This window comes from Montipora foliosa, chromosome 4 (assembly GCF_036669935.1).
Source record: "Montipora foliosa isolate CH-2021 chromosome 4, ASM3666993v2, whole genome shotgun sequence".
In the NCBI taxonomy this organism is placed as follows: Eukaryota; Metazoa; Cnidaria; class Anthozoa; order Scleractinia; family Acroporidae; genus Montipora; species Montipora foliosa.
Window position 1 is genome coordinate 3,118,660 of NC_090872.1, and position 19,512 is coordinate 3,138,171.

General features: G+C 40.0%; 1 protein-coding gene across 7 annotated transcripts in view; it reads left to right on the forward strand.

The window, feature by feature from the left end:
• Nucleotides 1–19,512, forward strand: part of LOC137999541 (uncharacterized) — a 64,345-nt gene that overhangs the window by 18,039 nt on the left and 26,794 nt on the right. The window contains exons 1-3 of one of the 7 annotated variants that reach the window (XM_068845334.1): nucleotides 956–1,058; nucleotides 9,241–9,512; nucleotides 15,398–18,148. In XM_068845334.1, the coding sequence (XP_068701435.1) occupies nucleotides 15,694–18,148 (2,455 nt within the window). In that variant the 5' untranslated portion in view covers nucleotides 956–1,058; nucleotides 9,241–9,512; nucleotides 15,398–15,693. The other 6 variants (XM_068845335.1, XM_068845337.1, XM_068845333.1 and 3 more) reach the window with 6 other exon arrangements.

The window sequence follows — 19,512 nt, forward strand, 5'->3', positions numbered from 1 at the left end:
TAGTCTCCTGAACTAGTTTTGTTACGCTCAGTGACGACATGAATCCTCAATTCCTTTTTACGCGGCTTTGTTCATCCGTCTGCTTGAAAACAGTTCGGTGATAGACGAACTTCATTTAAGGGAACTCCTCGTGTTTGCAGTTTTGACTCATAGAAGTCACGAACACGCCACGTCAGCAAACATATTCCCAGTTTTTGCTAATCCTTAAGTTAAATCTTCTGGGAAAATAATTTCCAAGTAAAGATAGACAGGGCGTGGTTAGAAAGCCAGAGCAGCTTATATCCGCCCACCATCCTGTTTTAGATAGGCAGGTCAAACAAAACAGTGCGTTTGGTTTCTTCACCTGTATGTCTTTTTCCGAACGTACCGTAACCAGAAAGGAATTAGCAATCTAACCAGTCTTCGAACCATTTGGCTTAAACATGTGGTTTTGACTCAGACAGCAACTGTATGATTTCAATGCAATCATGTGATTAGATTAAAACAAATTTTTAGAAGCTGAAACGGTCTCAATCTCATACCGCCCAATTCCACGCCAAACCGACCCTTTCTCGGCAACCCAACATAGCTTGCAGCTCATTCGATGTGACCCGGAGGTCATGAGTTCAATTGAGTCTTACTCGGACGGCGCGTGATTACATGAGAATAAATATCACAGTTATACTCTCACAGTTAACCTCACCTTTCCTAGCGTGCTTCAAGCCAACGATTGGAAGACTTGCGGTTAATTATTGACATACTGAGTAGACATGTTATAGGAAGCCTGATTTACAGTCAAGTTTTAGTTTACATTCATGTACTGCACGTGACCATTTAGTCGACCATTAGGATTTTGCCATAAGTCAAGAGCTTGCATTCAAAGGTGATTGAATCTTACGTAATGTGCCCACAATTAATAAGAAGTGCATTGTAGCTTAAGAAGGAGAGTCACTGAGTCGTGTGAATTCACTTATTACCATTGACTTCAATCAAAATAGGATTTTTGGTTTCCGAAGTCGATGAAGAAGCAGTGAGCAGTGACTCAATTCATCTATTTACAGCATTTCTTTGCCAGTGAGGTATGTATTTCAGTATCAATTTTAAAGGACGAATTTCTCACCGATATACTGTCGTACAGTAGTGATCCGTTGTATGATTTCACTCCAGTGTTTGCTCAGCGGCAAGAAGAAATCGATTTCTTATGAGCCAAATTGATGGTAGTTTATTTATTCGATCGTAGTTCATAGCGATAAGGGGATAAATATCGTTTCTTTTTTTATCAGACGTTAGCAAGAAGCGGTGCTCGTCTTCCTTTGCCTTCCCACGTATTTCGACACTCAAAAATCCCCAGCCAGGAAATCTTTCACCGCGATACCTTAATTAGATTTTTTTTTTTTTTAATTGAACAAACACTAGCCATGGCGATAAAGTGATTTAACGAAATGTGATGACTTAATCCAAGATATATATCGATACAATGATTGCAAGCTGAAAGGGTGGATCATTTCCTTTGACCTTGAACCTTGTGAATTCCTTGCCAAAAGCGTAGAAAGGTACCAAAAAAATTGATAATCAAGCGAGAGAATTCCACGCTCTCAGCCACATTGATGAGAAACTTAAACATGATGTAATTCATGAGTTTTCAAGCGTTCTGCCGATATCTATGACCCTTACATTCAACTTAAAATCGTGTAATCGACGTGCAACGGTTGTAAACTGACCGTTACTCATGATGGTGCAGCCCACTGCACTAGACATTAGGCTGATTTAGCAACAGAACGGGAACGTCAATGGCGACGTCGCGCGCAGCAAAACTACCAATGAGAATTTAGAATAGAGAAGAAAAGAGTGAAGTCTATTCTATTCTGAATTCTCATTGGTGTTTTTCTGCGCGCGCCGTCGCCACTGCCGTTCCCGTTCTGTTGCTAAATCAGCCTAAATTAGTCGCAGATGCAACGGGCACAAAAGAGCAGTTCTATGACCTTTTAGTCCAATGGCCCATTGCAGTTTACTCCATATCCCTTTACCACAGGCAAAGACGGGTGAGCTTAAATGTAGGAAACACAAGTCCCAACTGTGCACTTTACTCAAGTTGAGGTACTTCTAACAAACACAGACTTCACTGATCAATTAGACACTCTCACCGTTTCCCAGTGCTGTATCATACCTTTCTAATTAAGATTGTATTACCAGAAGTACTTTATAAAAAAACATAACTAACATTCCCCAAATGCTTTTAAATAAACTATCATTGTCGAAAAATAATAATTCATTTAAATGCAAACAAATACACAAGGTTGAATGTGTTTGTTGTGATTTTTCTGCCCTGTCCAAGGGGAGTTTTACTATAAAAGACTTGCAAATTTTCGGCAGTAAGTCAGGTTCTGTGTCACATACACTCTTCCTTTTTTTACAAGAACCTTTTTTAAAAAACATTTAGGCCAATGTTGGCGAAAATCATGATTTTAAGCTGAACACACTAAGAACATACCCACAGGCTAGCGCTGAGAGTCAGTTAAGAACGTCTTTACTTTGCTGATTGGTTTTTCATTTTTGTGAGTAGTCGGTATAAATATAAGTAAAAGAAATAAAATCTGTTGTATAACAGGACAATTAACTCAAACAATTAGGGACATTTTTTAAGATTAACGATGTGGTTTTTCTACGGCATTATATACTGAAGAACAACTCAGTTTGTCGTCGACTTAGTCATGATACCACACAACTGAATTCCTTTAAGAATGTTTTCAGGCTCCAAATCGCACTAAACGTTTTAAGTATAAAAAAACAGTGTACCTTATATACTGATAACATGGAAATAAATTTTCGCAATTATGTTTTTTTTTTGCGGATTAAAATGCACTTAGATGCATCTGTGTGCGGCCATCGCAGCCGGAAGAATTAACCGTATTCAGTCTCAAGTTTTTTATTAATCCAATCATCATTTCTTAGCTGGCTTGTTCAGTTAATAGGATATGTCTTCCAAATTTTGCATTAAAGAAACAAAAAACAAAGAAAACTAAAAGCCACCACGTGATATTCAACAAAAAAAGACAGACGATCAAACAAATGCTCGACAAGCGCATAATTGAAGTTACTGGAAGGTCTGGCAGTGAAAAATGAGCACTTTAGCCAATTAGAGCAATTAAAGTCAAAGGGCATAGGGTGTGTGAAACAGGCAGGAAAAATCTTGAAGCCATTGTTTTGCGTTGAACTCAAACTGACTCGGAACGCCACCAGTTTGTTTGTTTGTTTGTTATGTTATTTATTTGTTCGAGAAGGTTGAAGTATTAGCAGCTATACAACTGATGTGGACCTGCTATACCCACCCACCCACCCATACACTCACGAAGGACAGCCACAACACCGGGAACTTCATCCCCTACTCTTCTCGAATAGTGTGTGGGTTCTTTATTAACGTCCCACAGGGAACTTATGAACATCAAAGATATTTGTGAGACGGGGCCTACGGTTTATAGTCCTTATCCGAGAAGACTTAAAAGTCTAACCATTTGCGGATGTTTCTACGAAGGCAGCACTTTCTCCTCAGTTATTTTAAGACCCTGAGTGTTGGTCAAGCCGGAGTCGAATTCACGACCTCCCGCATAGCAGCCGGGTGATCAACAAACTGAAGCACCGGTGCGTGACTGACGAATGAAAAAGAGCTCAATTATTCACTAAGCTGGCTACGGTTTACAATAACTCGGAAACCAAACGATGTTTAGTAGATCGATTCAATGGACACCGTCGTATCTCAGTCGATCGGAGGACAAGGACGACTGCGTCGGAATCATTCACGTCACCAGAGCCTCGGATCGACCCAAGGCTCTGGGAAACTCTATGTAGGAGAACATGCGCCGTAGGATTCTTATAGCCAAAAATTGGCTAATTGAACCTTACGGCGCCTGCTCACTCCTCGTGCTAACAATGAATGCACCAATTAGAGACGCTTTTGATTGTTCTTCACGAAAACCAATGAGAAGAGCTCTGGGGTCGAGATTGCGTCGGAGTACGAGTTTTTTGTACTTAGCATGTGCGTAAGGTTTTAGGGCCGACATTTATCAAAGTGCGTGTGCTGAGACTGAACTGAAAGCTCCTTCTCGTAGTTGTCCTCGTCCTCCGGGATCTAATGGCCCCTATTCCGAACACTATAATCGCTACAGTTGGAAAATATTTTCATTTTTTTCCTTACCACACGTGTAACGACACGAAAGTCATCTCCATCGAAAATATCGTTTGATTCTGTAGGTGTTAAATAATACTGAGTCGTGAAGACGAATATTAGTTCATTTCGTTTGCCATATAGTTTGTGGCATTTGCAATGACATTTTGTCATTCGTTTCACAATTGTTTCGTGCGAATCTTACTCTGGCGTATATTTTTTGTACGACGTACTTCACAATTTCCTTATTTATGAACATATTTAACATGACGAATTCCCAGCTCATACCAATTTAAAGAGTCTGTCTTGTTGGAGGGATTGACTCTACGACACTGTTTCACTGTTTCACGAAGTTTTAAAAAGATTCTCTCGAGTGGATTCCGAGCCATCCTAAATCTTTAAATTGAGAAGGTAGCTCCAGAGAAGACTTAATTTTTTTTAAAAGAATTTTAACTTAATCTGCTTAGCACTTATCAGCGATAAAAATGGCGTTTATCAAGTCCGTTTTTGAGACATCAACCTCGTCCTCAGGGTCTCACTTCTTCCAACAATAAAAGCAAGGTGACACACGCTAACACCAACCCGGTGTCGCCAACACCCAACACATCACATCTCTTCTTCCGCTCCAAAGAAGGGAAGAAGAGTGACCCTGGGGACGAGGTTGTTTGAGACATGAGCATTTCAAGACAATAGATAAAGTGTTTTGTAAATGGCTATCCTCTCGCCTTGGCAATCATAACTTGGCTATAGAGTTTATTTTGTTAAGTAATAATTGTTAGTTCATGGAGCGGTTTTCAATTGAGCGTCGAAAGTAATTAGGGAATTGCTTTGGCTTTACTTTACTCCACACAGTTATTGGCTCAAAGTTCCCGCGCCATTTTTTCAACCAATCAGAAGTGAAACCAAAACCAATCGTGGCTCGTGCGTGCACATTTTCCCGCGCTTTGTGTCGGCTACGTGTAATTACTTCGAGTTTTGATTGGTTTGCCGGATTGTCTCAGTCCATTTTGATTGGCCAAAGTAATTACTTTGGTTTTGGTTTTACGACACTCTATTGAAACTCACTCTATTCAATTGCGTCATATTTCAACACTGGCGCCGTTTTACAGTTGGGCACTCAGCTGCCTAGCCTTGGAATGAAACCGAGGTTGCAACTGACCTTCCTCAATCCCAGGACTTTTCTCCGCCGAGAGTTGGGTGGGAAGGAACACCGGGCAGAAAAATCGCTTGATCTGTCTGCTTTTTTCATGTAAATAAGGTATTAAGCCTATGAATATCACGAATTGTGTTCTCAAAGGCTCGGTGCCATTTAAAGGTCTGTTAACTCAGAACACAACTGCCAAATGATCTTTGACGTCATCCTAAAATCACTTGTCAAACAATCTAGCTGTTGGTCAGTTATTCGTATCAAAATAGATCACGTGACGCAAATATTTAAACAAAATTTCACAGCACTTAGATTCTATGGTGAAACTTCTAATTGTGTCTGTCCTCTATCATTGTGTATCACAAAGAAGATCGAAATTTACTGACTGCAGTGCTTACCATGAATGTGAAACGTTGACTTCTAAGCTCTTGGAGAGTACTGGAGAGAATTATACCGCAATGCATTGAAATGAGAGAAGCTTAGAAATTAATAGAAGTTAAGAGAGCGACTAGAAAGGAGGAAATGGTTAGACTTCCTTTAGCTAGTAATATATAACGCATTGAAATGAGAGAAGCTTAGAAATTAATAGAAGTTAAGTCAGCGACTAGAAAGGAGGAAATGGTTAGACTTCGTTTAGCTAGTAATATATAACGCGGAATAAATTGAAAGTCGTAGATTTTTTGGCACACCATTTGATATGTGCAAGATGAAAAATATCCCATAGGTGAGAATAAGAGTTCCTTTTCCGCATACTTATCTGTTGAGCCAATCTTGCTGTAAGTTGACGGAGTAAACACCGGATAACAAGTATGTCCGTTACCCGAGGAAACAACTTATCTGTCTTTATTCTTTGCATGTGTTAAGCTTTTCGCAAATCAAAGGATATCTTGTCACACAATTAGCGGAAAATGTTGACGTAAAAACAGAAGGAAAGGAAGAGGATTTATGATAAAAACACAGGAAGTAAGGAAGCAATTCGTGCTCATCAAGAAACTTTTTGTTTCATGTAAATGCCTTTAGATAATGTCTTCAAGACTTGTCAAGTTTGCGCCCTATCTCAAAACTTCCCTCACTGAGTGAGGCTATTCTAGCAATGCGCCTTGTATAGAAATTATTTATAAATCAAGGTCTGGGTGTTACCTGGCTAGCATTACTACGGAAAAACGTCTCATCCACGACCAGGAATAGGAAGACGCGCGCGCACGAGCGCACACCTGTGAACGCGCGAGGTGAAACATGACGCTGCATGTTGGGCAATATGTAGATACCCTCGGTCGGTGATGAAATAAGTACAAATATACAGGATTGAATGCAGGTCAATGCAGAAAAGCATGAATATTATTTGATGATGCAGGCATACTCGCAAAAAAAAATCCGTGTGCTTGTAACGGGAGTCGAACCTATCAGAACCTTCCAAGCTCTATCACCGAAAAACAGGTTATTGCGAGACATGCTATTAACCTGGATTCTGTCGACAAACATCCATCATACTCGCAGGAGGAAGAATACAATCTTTTAATAAGAACGTCCAGGCTACGAATAACCAAAATATTGAAAAAACATACTAAGAATGTTGCCAAGATGAGAGTCAGTTTAAAACGTCTTTAATTTGCTCATTTGTTTCTTTATTATTGTGAGCAGTCGGTATAAAAAAAAAAGCAAAAAAGAATTATACAACTGTGGTGTAAACAGGACAATTAACTCAAATACTTAGAGACATTTTTAACATAACAATGTGGTTTTCTTATTGCATAATACACTGAAGAACAACTCAGTTTGTAGTCGAACTTAGTATACCACACAACTTTGAAGAACAGAACATGTTAAGAACGTTTTCAGGATCAAATCACAAAAAAATAATCACAAGAAAGTTTAACCTCAGCCCCAAAATTGGACGTTCTTATAAAAAACGGAGCGTATCGCAAGATTTTACGATGCCAGAGATCGTGTCTTAAGTTTGGATGGTACAGCTTTTGGTGGTGTTCAATCTTAACTAATTAAAAGAGGAATGAAGGGCAATTGAGGACAATATATCTTATCTAGATGTCGCTGAACCCATCCATGCACAAGTTGTTGATACACACTTGTAAGTGATACCTCTGAGTACAATCTTGGCCAGCTTTGTGTTTGTCATTTTTGTCATGCTAAAAGCACGCTAGAAATGTGAACAAGTCAAGTTGATTCCTGCCATACCAGACAATTTGTAAGACAAGAAAAATCCTGAAATAAAAGAACTTGTTTATCTTTCTAATAGGCGACATGCAGCTCAAGTTACGTGCGAAGATTCAAACATTTTGGTTTAGAGCTATAGTAAAAAGTATAACATTCTTAAGCTACAATAGTCTGGTTCGACAGAGACCCTCCCCCTCGTCCCGATTTCAAGAAGCTTCAAGATCTACGACCGCTACTTCAGTTTGTTAGCTGTTATTCATTAATTTTTTCTCCCTTATAAGAAAGATTATTTTTTACTAACCGTCAATCAAATTTTTTCCAGTCTTTCCTTCAGTGGATGCAAATTTTTACACACTCCATTCTGAAGAATTGAATTTATTCAACTTAAAAACATGAACGTTTCAAACAGGAAAAAAAAAAGACAGATTGTGTAAATTTATTTTACTTTTAGGAAATTGTATAGGTGCATGACTAATAATTTTAATTTTAAAAAGAGAGCTATCAGAATTCAATTCTACAGCAGAAGTTTTCTTTTTTTTTAATTTCATTCAAATATATGCTATTTAGTTCAGCAGCATATCATCTTTAACCGCAGTGGCTAAAACCAGTTTCAAGAAGGTATATAACCTGTTGGCGCGAGAGGCAAACTAACGAGTGGCGAAGCCGCACGGAGAATGGGGAGAGGCGCTGTGACTGGGGTATATGACACTTCAATGCAATCTTTTGGATCCAAATGAAACACCAAGATGCACCGGCTTATTTTTGTGACTTAATAGGTTACCTTAGCAACAGGAAAGATCTAAAAACACCCTATTTTTTGTCTTTAAACCCTTATATCTCAAAACTGAACAGAATAACCCATTTTTATTGCTTGAAGGTATGCACCCGGCTAAGCTCAGCAAGGAGGAAACACCTCTGAAGTTTTTAATCGGCGGTTTGTCATTCATCTGACTGACCATCTAAAAATGACTTTGACCTGTATGTAGCATTCAGTTATAGCAGGCCCGGGAATTTCCGACACCGGGTCTGTTCAATAATCTTACAAAAGTGATGATACGAATGCTTAAGAAATGTTCTGTTTGAGACATATGACATAAGACTTCAGGGAACACCAAATCAATTCTTCATGCAAAAAAAAGTTCTCTCATTCCCAGAACAAAATCAATATCTTCCTTGTAACTGAGGATTACACAAATACGATGTTCTCGTTGTCTCCCTCCCGCTCTCGTTAACTCAAGCTCTTGTACTTTTCCTATAGAGCAGTTTCCTTTGTGTCTTTATAGACAAAAAAAAAAAAGAACTCCAACTGTGACTGGACAATTTCGTGGTCAACTTGGGATGTTGTATTTAAAATGACATGAGGTGTGATCAGTTCGCCGAATTGCGAGAGTGTTTGTGCACCGATGATAATGTTGACAAAAGTTTTCGAGGTAATATTATTTTATCGACGGAAATGACCACACCGTCCAAAAAAGTCCAATATCCAAAAGAATGAAGACTTTCCCTTCATCACGCGGGCTAAGTTACAAAGTCTTCTAGATTGGGATCCTTGACACAGACCAGTCCATTCCAGTGACAAGTGGCTACTTTTCATCATTATTGCTATGATGAATGTCTTGAACTCAATACCTGGCACGCGCCACGTATAAAATACTGGTTCTGCAACATTCCAATCGTGAAACAATTTCGTTATTTAGCAGACCTAAGTTCCGATTATACCCCAACTGAGTGCCGTCCTCGCGCATTTCCTATTCTTAGTCTATTATATTTCTTTCAACAGGACAAACCCCATAAGGTTGTGATTAGTTGCTGCTATTTTGATACCCGCTTTCTTTTTCCGTGCTATCAACAATTTGATCTTGTTTCAATCAACGCGACCGCGCTCTTGCGCATGAAGCGTTTATCAGCTTGGAAGAACTGAAAGCTTTCGCAAAACGAGTAACCTCTGCTGATTCACTGTGCTGCATAAACGTGATGCATTGGACAAGTTGCGGGTTCAAGATGTAATCGCCATCCAGGAACGCAAAGGGAAATTAACAGAGTTGTTTACTTGTAAGTGACTGCATATTTCTGTTTTCAGTGTCTAGCTTTTCGCGACTATAAGAACGATGATTTTGGTGCATGTGGTTTTCAATATTACCCAAGTTTAAAAGATTCGTAAAAGAATGATTTGGGTTTCAGTTTTTACCGACTTCCATTGCTACTCTTGGAAATTTTGTATTTATGAACCATCTAGAAGCTTCGAAGATTAATAACTTCAAAGACCCTAACAAGGTTTGTAAGGCAATGATGAACGTCTCAACTTACCATCCCATAACCACTTTCGAGCGCGTGACAGAAATTGCTGAAAACTGAAGACAATTACACTGAACCTTTGTGAGTGAGGGGTATTGAGAAGAGCGGTTAAAAGGACCATCGGCCGATCCCATTCATTGGTTTAGTAAATTTGCTGTCTCTTAAATGCTTTAGTTGTTGTTCACGTGCCCAAGACATCGGTTGATTGGTGATTGAAATCAATGAAAGGCAAGCAGTTCTGTTATCGTACTGCGTCAGGTGGTGAACATATTCTCTCTGATTCTCCAAGCTGTGCGTTACGGTCCTAAAAAGTGTCACTCAAATTTTCACTGACTGTGCAATGCTTGAAATTGGTTCTACACTGAGCATACAGGCATCCTAAGAAACAGAATCGTAAAGAAGAGTGAAGTTGGTCAAGTTTTTTTCTTATAGATCAACCCAGCATGACTGCTCATACTTTCGTGTGTGCCATTATATTGTACGATCAAATCCACCTAGTTTGAGCTGCCTTATAAACCGTGCTCTGAGAAGCAGTTGATAGAAATCTTTGCCTTCTTTTTTATTTCCACGCAAACGCAAAAATCCAGTATAAGTTATCTTCCAAACTAAATGAGAGATTGTTTAAATATAAATTATATTTATTGTGATTCGTCAAAATTAATATTCTACAACGAACTGTTTGAAAAATGGCCCATGAAACAAATAAACTTAAGAATTCGAATACGATACCTACCAAAATGAATCGAAAGATTGCTAAAGAGTTGAAAAAAAGTTGTGATACGTCAAACACTTCTACGACGCTTTTTTTGAAAAGTGGCCCATCACGCCTTCACGAAAGTGTTAACAGCCTTTTTAATTCGCAGCGGGGAGTATGGCAGATTTTGTAGACCACAAACCCTATCCATGTTAGTTGTTTATCTCGTTATGGGCATTGCACGAGCCGCACTCCTAAGCGTGTTGATCTGCTCAGCTTTGCCAACCCAAAAGAGCCAAAAAACGTGATGTGGTAACTGGATCGTCCGGGTGATAGTAGTCCTCTGCTAACTATGGCGATGCTTGCTCACTGGTTACATAAACAATCGCACTGAGATGGGAAAGTTGTCAAAACCGTTTACATTACTTTTGCGAAAAATGCCATTTTGCATGCGGCATTTTGAGTTTTGCATGGAGCGAGAACTTCAAATTTTCACTCAATCCATAAACTGGAATGGCACTGAGACGCGACTGAACGTTTTTGACAAAGCTCGCACTCTCCTTGTGATTTTTTTGTGGATTAAGCGGTTCTCGCTCCAAACCTCCGCATGAGGATGTCGAAAAGTAGATCAATGTCACCAACACTGCATCCTTCCTCGGAACAACTCTTTCCTGGACGATCACACTTCATCAAGTTTTGATGACTCTTGCATGTGCGGTTCAAACCATTAGCAAAGGAATCTTAACAGCGTTTTTGCTGGGATTAGTTGGGTTTCACCTGCAAGGCACTTATCGCAGAGTTGACCGGTTTTCAATGAAGGGGCTCTATCCCGCTATTTCACACTGAAGATTAGAGAAACATGAATTCGAGACCTAAAACCAACGCTTAAATTTTCTTTCAAAAACCATGTTACACTGCAGGCCTCGGTTGTTCAAAGGCTGGATATATTTATCCAGTGCAAGGAAAAGGATAAGTTACTACCCAAAGTATAAAATCATATAATTCCACGTTCAAGTTGGACCAGCTTTGGTCAAGTCAGTTTTCGTACACACCTTTACTTAGGTCTGATTAGAGAGTGCATATTGATGGTTACGTGAGCAAATACTGAAATATTTGCACATATTGAAACTGCTGGAAATTGTCTTATTCCCGCCGGGACTGAAAGTTTCTGGGGCCTGGGGGGTGTTTGTCGAAAGTTCCGAAACTTTTCGAGCCTATTTCGGGTGACAAAAAACGCTTTGTATCTTCAAAAAGGAAACGTTTCAAGTCATGAAACATTGCAATTGTTTTAATCTCTCTGGGCTTGAAAACATGTTCAAAGACCAATTTTTCAGAATAAGCAGATCTTGGTTTCTCGAATTGCTTTCCGGACCCAAAAAGTTTTCGCGGATTTGGAAAGACAGACCCCAGGCATCTAAAGTCGCCTACAAACTAGGACGGAGAAGACGGAAATCAGGCAGTTGTAATCATGCAAAAACAATGGCCAACTTTTGTCAAATTTTAACACGGTGGTTTGGATTATTCATCCCGCTAAAATAGCATTTTGATAATTCTTTGGTTTCTCAGAGTGTTGTCCTTTTTAAACTAAGGTTTGCGAAGTTGAAGTCAATGAATTTTGACCCAAACCAGCAATTCGGTTTCAAAAGCCGGACATAGTCAAGTCGATCTGCAATATTTCACGGTTTTCAGTATTTCTAGCGTACCATGCTTCTATTGTTTCATTGTTTCTGTTTGTTGTTCATTTGTTCGATTGCTTTTCGAATCAATCCTAAGAGGTGCAGTAATTGCTGCGTACTTTCCTTATTGATTTGCTAACAAGTGTCCCTACGCGTTCGTGCGTTTAAAACACCACAAGATAGCTCTGCTTCTTGGAGGTCGCCCATGAAGAGTGTCCCACCGACACTGCGCCGCAGGAAATGAGTGTTGCACGATGGCTTTTGCATTGATGCTCACTCTGAATCGCCCATCCTCTCTGCACACGCCAGGCTGAATTCTGAGTAGTACAGTTACCGAAAGTATTCAGTCTTTACAGATTAGCATACGCCCTGCTATAGGTTTCATAGCCAGAAACTGAGAAAATCCATTTGCCCTTTCTGGGAAGATTTTACACGAAATTTGGCATCAATTTTCTTACACTGTCAATTTTGGGGCCGTTTATACGAGAGAAAATAAGGCGCGGCTTACGTATGACGCGAAAACCCCGGGGGGTGGGGGGGGGGGAAACTCCCATATGAAACAGACGGGGATGCTCGTCGTCTCGCTTAGGGGTGTAAATTTTGGATTTTGGTCTCGCTTAGGGTGTTCCGGGCAAAGCGCCAATATTTTATGCCACCAAGGTCTCGTTTAGGGTTCCGCGAAGTAACGCAGAATTACGCGAAGAGAAACAAAAGTCAAATTTCCTTTTAAATTTTCTTTTTAGATAAAAGCATTCGATGATTATGCCTTTTTATCATTAAAACTCATTGCGTGTCGTATTTTTGTGTTTTTAAACGGTCTCTTTTAGGGGTCAAAATTTGCTTAAGCCACGCCTAGATTGGTCTCCTTTAGGGGTTAAATTCAAAATTTCCGACGAGCATCCCCGTCTGTTTCATATGGGAGTCCCACCCCCGGGGCGAAAACCCCGTTAAAATGGTACAAAATCTACGCTCACGGCTTTCTCAAGCCGTGGGTTTATCCTGGCCTGGGACTTTATACTTGTATAAATAGTTCCTTTCGAGTATGATGTACACCGTGGCCAGAGTAAGCCGCGGCTTATTTTCTCTCGTATAAACGGCTGTAATGTCATTGGACACATGTGTATCGGTCATGCTCACAAAATAGGAAACCGACTCGAAATACTCAGTGCTGCAATATTTTCTAATTCCTTAAAGAACTAACGGGTTTGTGCTCGCTGAAACAGTTGCATGGCAACTTCACCTTTGTAACTCGGCCGGAAACTTGCACGGATTGTGTAGGGCAACCCTAAACATTTGATACTCATCAGTCACTTGTCACATGGTCTCCGACTCGATGAGCGCTTTGGCTCATCACAACGTCTCATGTGGTTATTACATAATCGAAGGTTTTTCTTTCGTCAACACTGTTTTAAGAAAAATTCAACTGTGATAACAAAATCTTTGCGTCCCGCATTGTCAACTATATTCGTTGACACATGACAGAGAAGTTGGAAGTTGCACGTGAGTGGAAGCGATTTCCACGCGAGCTAGCAAACTTTCTCCTCTTGAAGCTGTTGGCTGCTCTTCTCCACAAATGCGCTAGCTGGTGAGCAAGATTTCTCACGATGCACCGGCAAATGTGTTATTGACGCCTGGAAAATTTGCTTTTCAAGCTAATTAGCATTGTATCATCGAAAACCAAATTTGTTCGCGATCGCGTCAGATCACGCGCGATCAACGCGCACAAACGGGCGACTCTTAGCATCTCAGCAATGCTGGCCAAATGATTTTGTTGTCAATAGTTTCTCTGTCATGCTGTTTGAGCTCGCGCTCAAGTCACGGACAGGGGACAGGCAGCCAAATGCTTAGGGTCATTGCAGTGATTAATTATTCAAGCACTGGTTAATAAATTAAAGACAAGAAACCACAGGGAGGAAGTTTAGAGGAAAACAAACACAGCAAAACAAATACACAGTCTTCGACACAGAGGAAGTCAAATGTTTCGGTAAACTCTTAGTCACGATATACTAATGCCGCATTCCGGGCCAACTGTGTTGCTCTGCATAACTGCATTTTTGCGCTTACAGAGAATCTGACTGTTACATCGCAATTATGAATTAATCTTTTCCATTCGGACGGCCGTTTAAGACGAACTGACGAAGAGCTTGATTTGTTCAACGAATAGGAAATCAATGAGCAAAGTAAAAAAATAATCTTCTGCCTCTACATATGACAGCTGACTTTTAATGATGTTTATGACCTCTTGAGTTCTACGAAGCGTTTATACTTAACCCATGACCACACTGTACTTACCCAATAGTTTTGTCTTTACATTGTTAGAAAAAAATGGCTTTATAACTCATTAGCAGGTCTAACTTTTTCGTGCCTCGTTATTTCTCCGGTGTTCTTTGTCGCGAAGTCTTTCTTAGGCTTCTTGGGTGGATGGCTGAGGATCATCTTTACTTTGAAAATTGGAGTTTCTTCCTGCAAAAAAATAGTGTACCCCACTTAGCCAAAGACCCAGCGGACAGAACCTCAAAGAATTTCCGGTTACTGAAAACTTTCAATGAATCACAATTGTTTCATAATAATAGACTCATTAGCTTAAGTTTCGCACAACGAACCAATCGTGGCAAGATAGCCCTATCTTAATTGAGCATAACACAGAACAGAGGTTTGATTGAGTAACATTTCACTCAAAGCTACCTATTTATTACTGAAGTCTAATTTCTTAAAGCAGTGATTGGTTAAGAGAAACAATGCTAAATCTTATGACAAAATCCCTTTGTTCCTCTTTAAAGAATACCAATGACAGATCTTTTTTTGACCTGCCAAAAAAGGACAGTCATAACATTATTATGACGGATAAAATATTCTTCCCTCTTGTTTGCTAACGGGCGCCAGTTCGCTTGGCTTAGCTGTGAAAGCCTTACATGTTCATGGGCATTTCCGGTCAATTCTTGAGTCCATAATTCACTCGGGGTAATCAAACTCACAACCTTAGCTAAGTAAATCTGTTGAGTGTGTGAAGTTTTTAGGCTCCTCTCAACAGATTTAAAATATTTAGCGGCGTTGATCGGATCGGAACTCCACGCCAACCCCTGCTTTCGTCTGTCACTCAACTCCCGCACAAGCGCGCGAGGCGAGATAACTCGAGGCGAGTGTCAAGTTACTGCCTTTTGGCTAATTTTAACGTATATAGATAAGTTTGATATGAAAGGGTAAATTTGTCTACGCGTGATTGCCTCTTGGCAATAAACATACTGTCACATTTTTTGTTGTTTTTTCCGAAGGTTCCTGACGTTAACACAGGCCATTTACATGACACAAGCCTAAGTGGACCTTCATTCGCCAACACAACTTCTTGGATAGCAAGATACCGTTTGATTCACAGTAAATATGTGAAGGAAGGAAGTGTGATGTGGTGGAATCTTAAGCATTGCTCGTTTCATCACCGCGACTGGAATCAAACAAGTATAGCAGCGAAGCATTACAGCCCAAGCTTAGATTTCCATGTGGTGTTTTTAAATCATTTTCGTGGCCTGGAACATTGAGGCTGGTATTCAGCCGCTACAAACTGTAAACAATTATGTCCACGCGCGCTGTTCAATTCGACTCTGAAGCAAGCAGATCGCTTCCACGAAATGCGACACAGCAGGATTCACGATGCGAGCGTCGCGAAGGCAGAGAGGGGCGAGAATCTAGCAGATCTCGCGGTAGAACTAGTGAAGCAGAACCAACGGAAGTGAGCGTTTCGCATAAAAAAGCGCACGGAAAGAGCAGCGAAAAGGGGATTCAGTCATCACAAATCTCGAAAGCTCGAGTTCACTCTGCTACTGCTAAAAGCGGCGAGAACTCTCTCCAGACGTTAGAATATGCCCCGTCGACACAATACACCTCTTCGGGAAACACTCAAGACCATTCATCTAAAGCCTCTTCGAGTCTTTACGCCAGCATGCACACGACAGAATTGGGAAGAACGAAGTTTATGGGTAACATTCCAGGGATACCAGCTGCTTCTGAGCAGTCATCTCAGCGAGGTGACTTTGCCGGTTGTACGTTATTTCCGCCCCCTTCGGTTTGCAAGTATGGACAAAATGTAGCTTATCCTACGAGTTCATCTTCCGACTTCAAACCTATGCCTCAAGACTCAATTGACACCACCGATTTCATTTTCCACAAATCTTCAGCAAACAGATACTCTACAGGAGCGCGGAATAAGAGCCAGACTGACACAAAAATGCAATGGAATGCGACCCACGAAAACTATCGTCTTCGCGAAGAGCAAAAAAACAGAACTGTTCCCAGCGAATTCCATCACACGAGAACAAGAGCAGGGCGGCGAGGTAAAGATGGTGTCAATATTGTTTATAATGAGGTAAAATTTTCGGGATCCAATCGGGCGAATATTCCGAGACGATCAACGTCTGCTTCATCTTACTCGGAGTCACCGACAGATAGTCAAGGTTCGTCCACGGAATCGGAGAGCCTCAGTTCATCTGATGCTGCATCTATCAAACGCAAGCGGCGTATTAGGCGAAAGCCGTCTAATAAGTCGATTGGCTCAAGTATTTATGGTGAGGACAACACGAGCGAATCGGAAAATCAAAGTGTTGGCGAGTTATCAGCATCGGACAACGCGAACTCCTACAGGAAACGGAGGACGCAGTGTTTACGCGAGAAGGACGATATGGGGTCTGTTGTTGGTCTAAAGGAGCACCGGAGTAGCCTAAATAGGCTTAGGTCGAGTAGTTTGACATCTGTGAGTTCTTTGGAAGGCGCAGGAATACATGGAGATCATCCCTCCAGAAATCCCTCGCCGCAGTTATCTCAAAAAGGTTCCAGTATAGCCAAGGTAAAAAAGATCCAAATTCGGTCGTTTACTTCGTTTGCTGATTGTCAGTCATACATGACATACATGTACAACAAGGAAAATCTTCCTCAGAGGCGAAGATCCACGGAAGAAAGAGCTGAACCATTTAAAATGGAAAAATCCAGATCCCCTATGTCAAGACAAGGGACAGAGTCGCCTTCCCTGTCTAGAAGTCCATTTGGTCTTAAAGCAAAGAAAGGGAGTAGAGAATTACTTTCCAGTGACAGTGAATGCAACTTTGCCTCTGATAAAGAGCACTCAACTGCCCAAGGAAGCAGCGTCATGTTAGATGAGCGAGTTGGCCAAGACCAGGTCAACCAAGAAAGCAAATCTGGTGCGTGTTACCCAACTGAGACCAGAGAGTCCAGATTGAACCAAAATCCTACCAATGAACTTCACACCAATTCTTGGAGTGATTTTGTTCCCATAAAAGTTAGCAGTAGAACAGGCAATAATGAATCCAATTTAAGTGTCATAACGCAGGTTGCATTTGATGAGGATTCAAGGTGTGAGAAATCAGATGTTTTGATACAACCTGTGGCTAGAAATAGCCACAATCGACCTTTGTCTGTTGTCCAGGAAACAGATGAATATGCAGATATTACACAGGATGGGGATTGTTATAGAAATGAACATGTTGAAAAAATTTTGAAAAAACCACATTTTAGGACATATGAAGCTCGAAGGTCCCCTCCCTCTGAAGACAGGAATGCATCCATTTCTTCTCTTCGGAGATTATCTTATGTTAAAGCTCAAACAAACTCTGCTACTGTACCTGGTGATTCTCCTGATGAAAAGGATCAGAAGGATATGAATTCCAATTATTATGACTCATTGTCTTCTGGCTTTTCACCTTTATATTCTGAGAATTCTACCTCCAGGATTTACAGGATGGAAGTTAGCAATGAGACAAAGAGAGTACTTGAAGAGTTTGATCCAAAACCTACAGTAACATCACCAATAGCTGAAGTTGACTTGATAAGCTTTGAAGATGAGAGTGTTGAGCGAAAACAACCTGTCAAAAAGAGGACAAAGAGAATTATACGACCCAAAATACCAACAATTTTGGGTGGTGAAGAAGAGACTGAGAGAAAAACTAGCAAAGCAGACCTGCCAAACTTGGAAATAACTAGGAGTGTTTCTGAGAAGAATGAAGTTTCTTTTAGCACAGGTAAGTTCTTTACTTATTATAAAGAAAGTCCAGTAGAACCTCTCCTCTGGGACACCTCTATTCAGGGGACACCTACCCAGGGGCCCATATTTCTCAAAAGTCCCGCAAACTTTTCGGGCCTAAAAAAACATTTCTAAAACAGCCAACCGCTTGTTTTGGAAAGCCGATCTTTTAACATTTTTCCAAGGAAACAAAAGAAAAAATGACTCTTAAATCCTCTCTGTTCTTGAGATACAAAGGGAATTGTGACACTTGAAAATGGCCCTTAAAGTTTGGGGACTTTCAAGAAATGGGCCGCTGGTCCTGAGGGTGTCCCTTGAATGGAGATACAAAATTTGTGCCCCTTGTGAAGTCTTTCTACACCTTTTCTCATCCAGAAAGAGGGGGATTTGTGTGTCACAACGGAGTTCACCATAAGGAATATTTGTGGGTACACCTACGTACAGCTCACTAATGTAAATGCCTTTGCAAATCTCTTTGTTAAACATTATTCAAAGAATATTGTTAAAAGCTACCATTTCAGTATCTTCATTGCTATTATCAAGACTATAAAGTAGCAAATTATAAGACATGTATAAAATTAATACCAGTTTTAGGTGTCTACGTACGCCCAGCCTTAAACAATATGCAACATGACTCTGTTTGCATGTTTGTACATTAGCAAATAATGTTACTTCTGATGATGTTGTATATGTTGTCGTCTCAAAATTTTCGCTTGGTTCAAACTTGTTCAAACCAGTTCAATGTTGATTTTGATTTTCCGTTGTTTCAGATTATGATAATGATATTAGACAAGAAAAATCAAGATTGAACTGGTTTAAAATAATTAAACCAAGAAATATTTAAACCACAATGTAATTATATATTGAACTTAAAACTTCATCAGCAGGTCTCCAAAATGCCAAGACCTTTAAAGTACAAAAGAAAACTATAATTTAGAACAAAAAGTTTTGAACGTGATGATTATGTTTTACAATGGTTTTAGGTTGGTAAATAAGGAAGATATCCCTTTCGTGAAAGAGGATGTTCATCCTTTATGAAAATAATATTCAAACAAAAAAAACTTTGTGTAAAATACTCTCTCATGTTCCTTAAAATATACTCAGAATGCCATTAATATTTTACACAATCATAATTAAGAGAAGATGAATTGTAATTATTTTGTCCTAAGGTATGTTCAATGTCTTTTAGGATCCTGTTTGACCAAAATTTAACTTCCTTGATGCATTTATGCAAAGTGTATGATACAGTTACTGAATGAGTAATTTTGCCTCAATATTATTGAACTTTTGTGGGAAAACATCTTTTTGATCATTAACTGTCACATTTTCAGTAACATGGGTAGTGAATCCTTCATTCTAGAT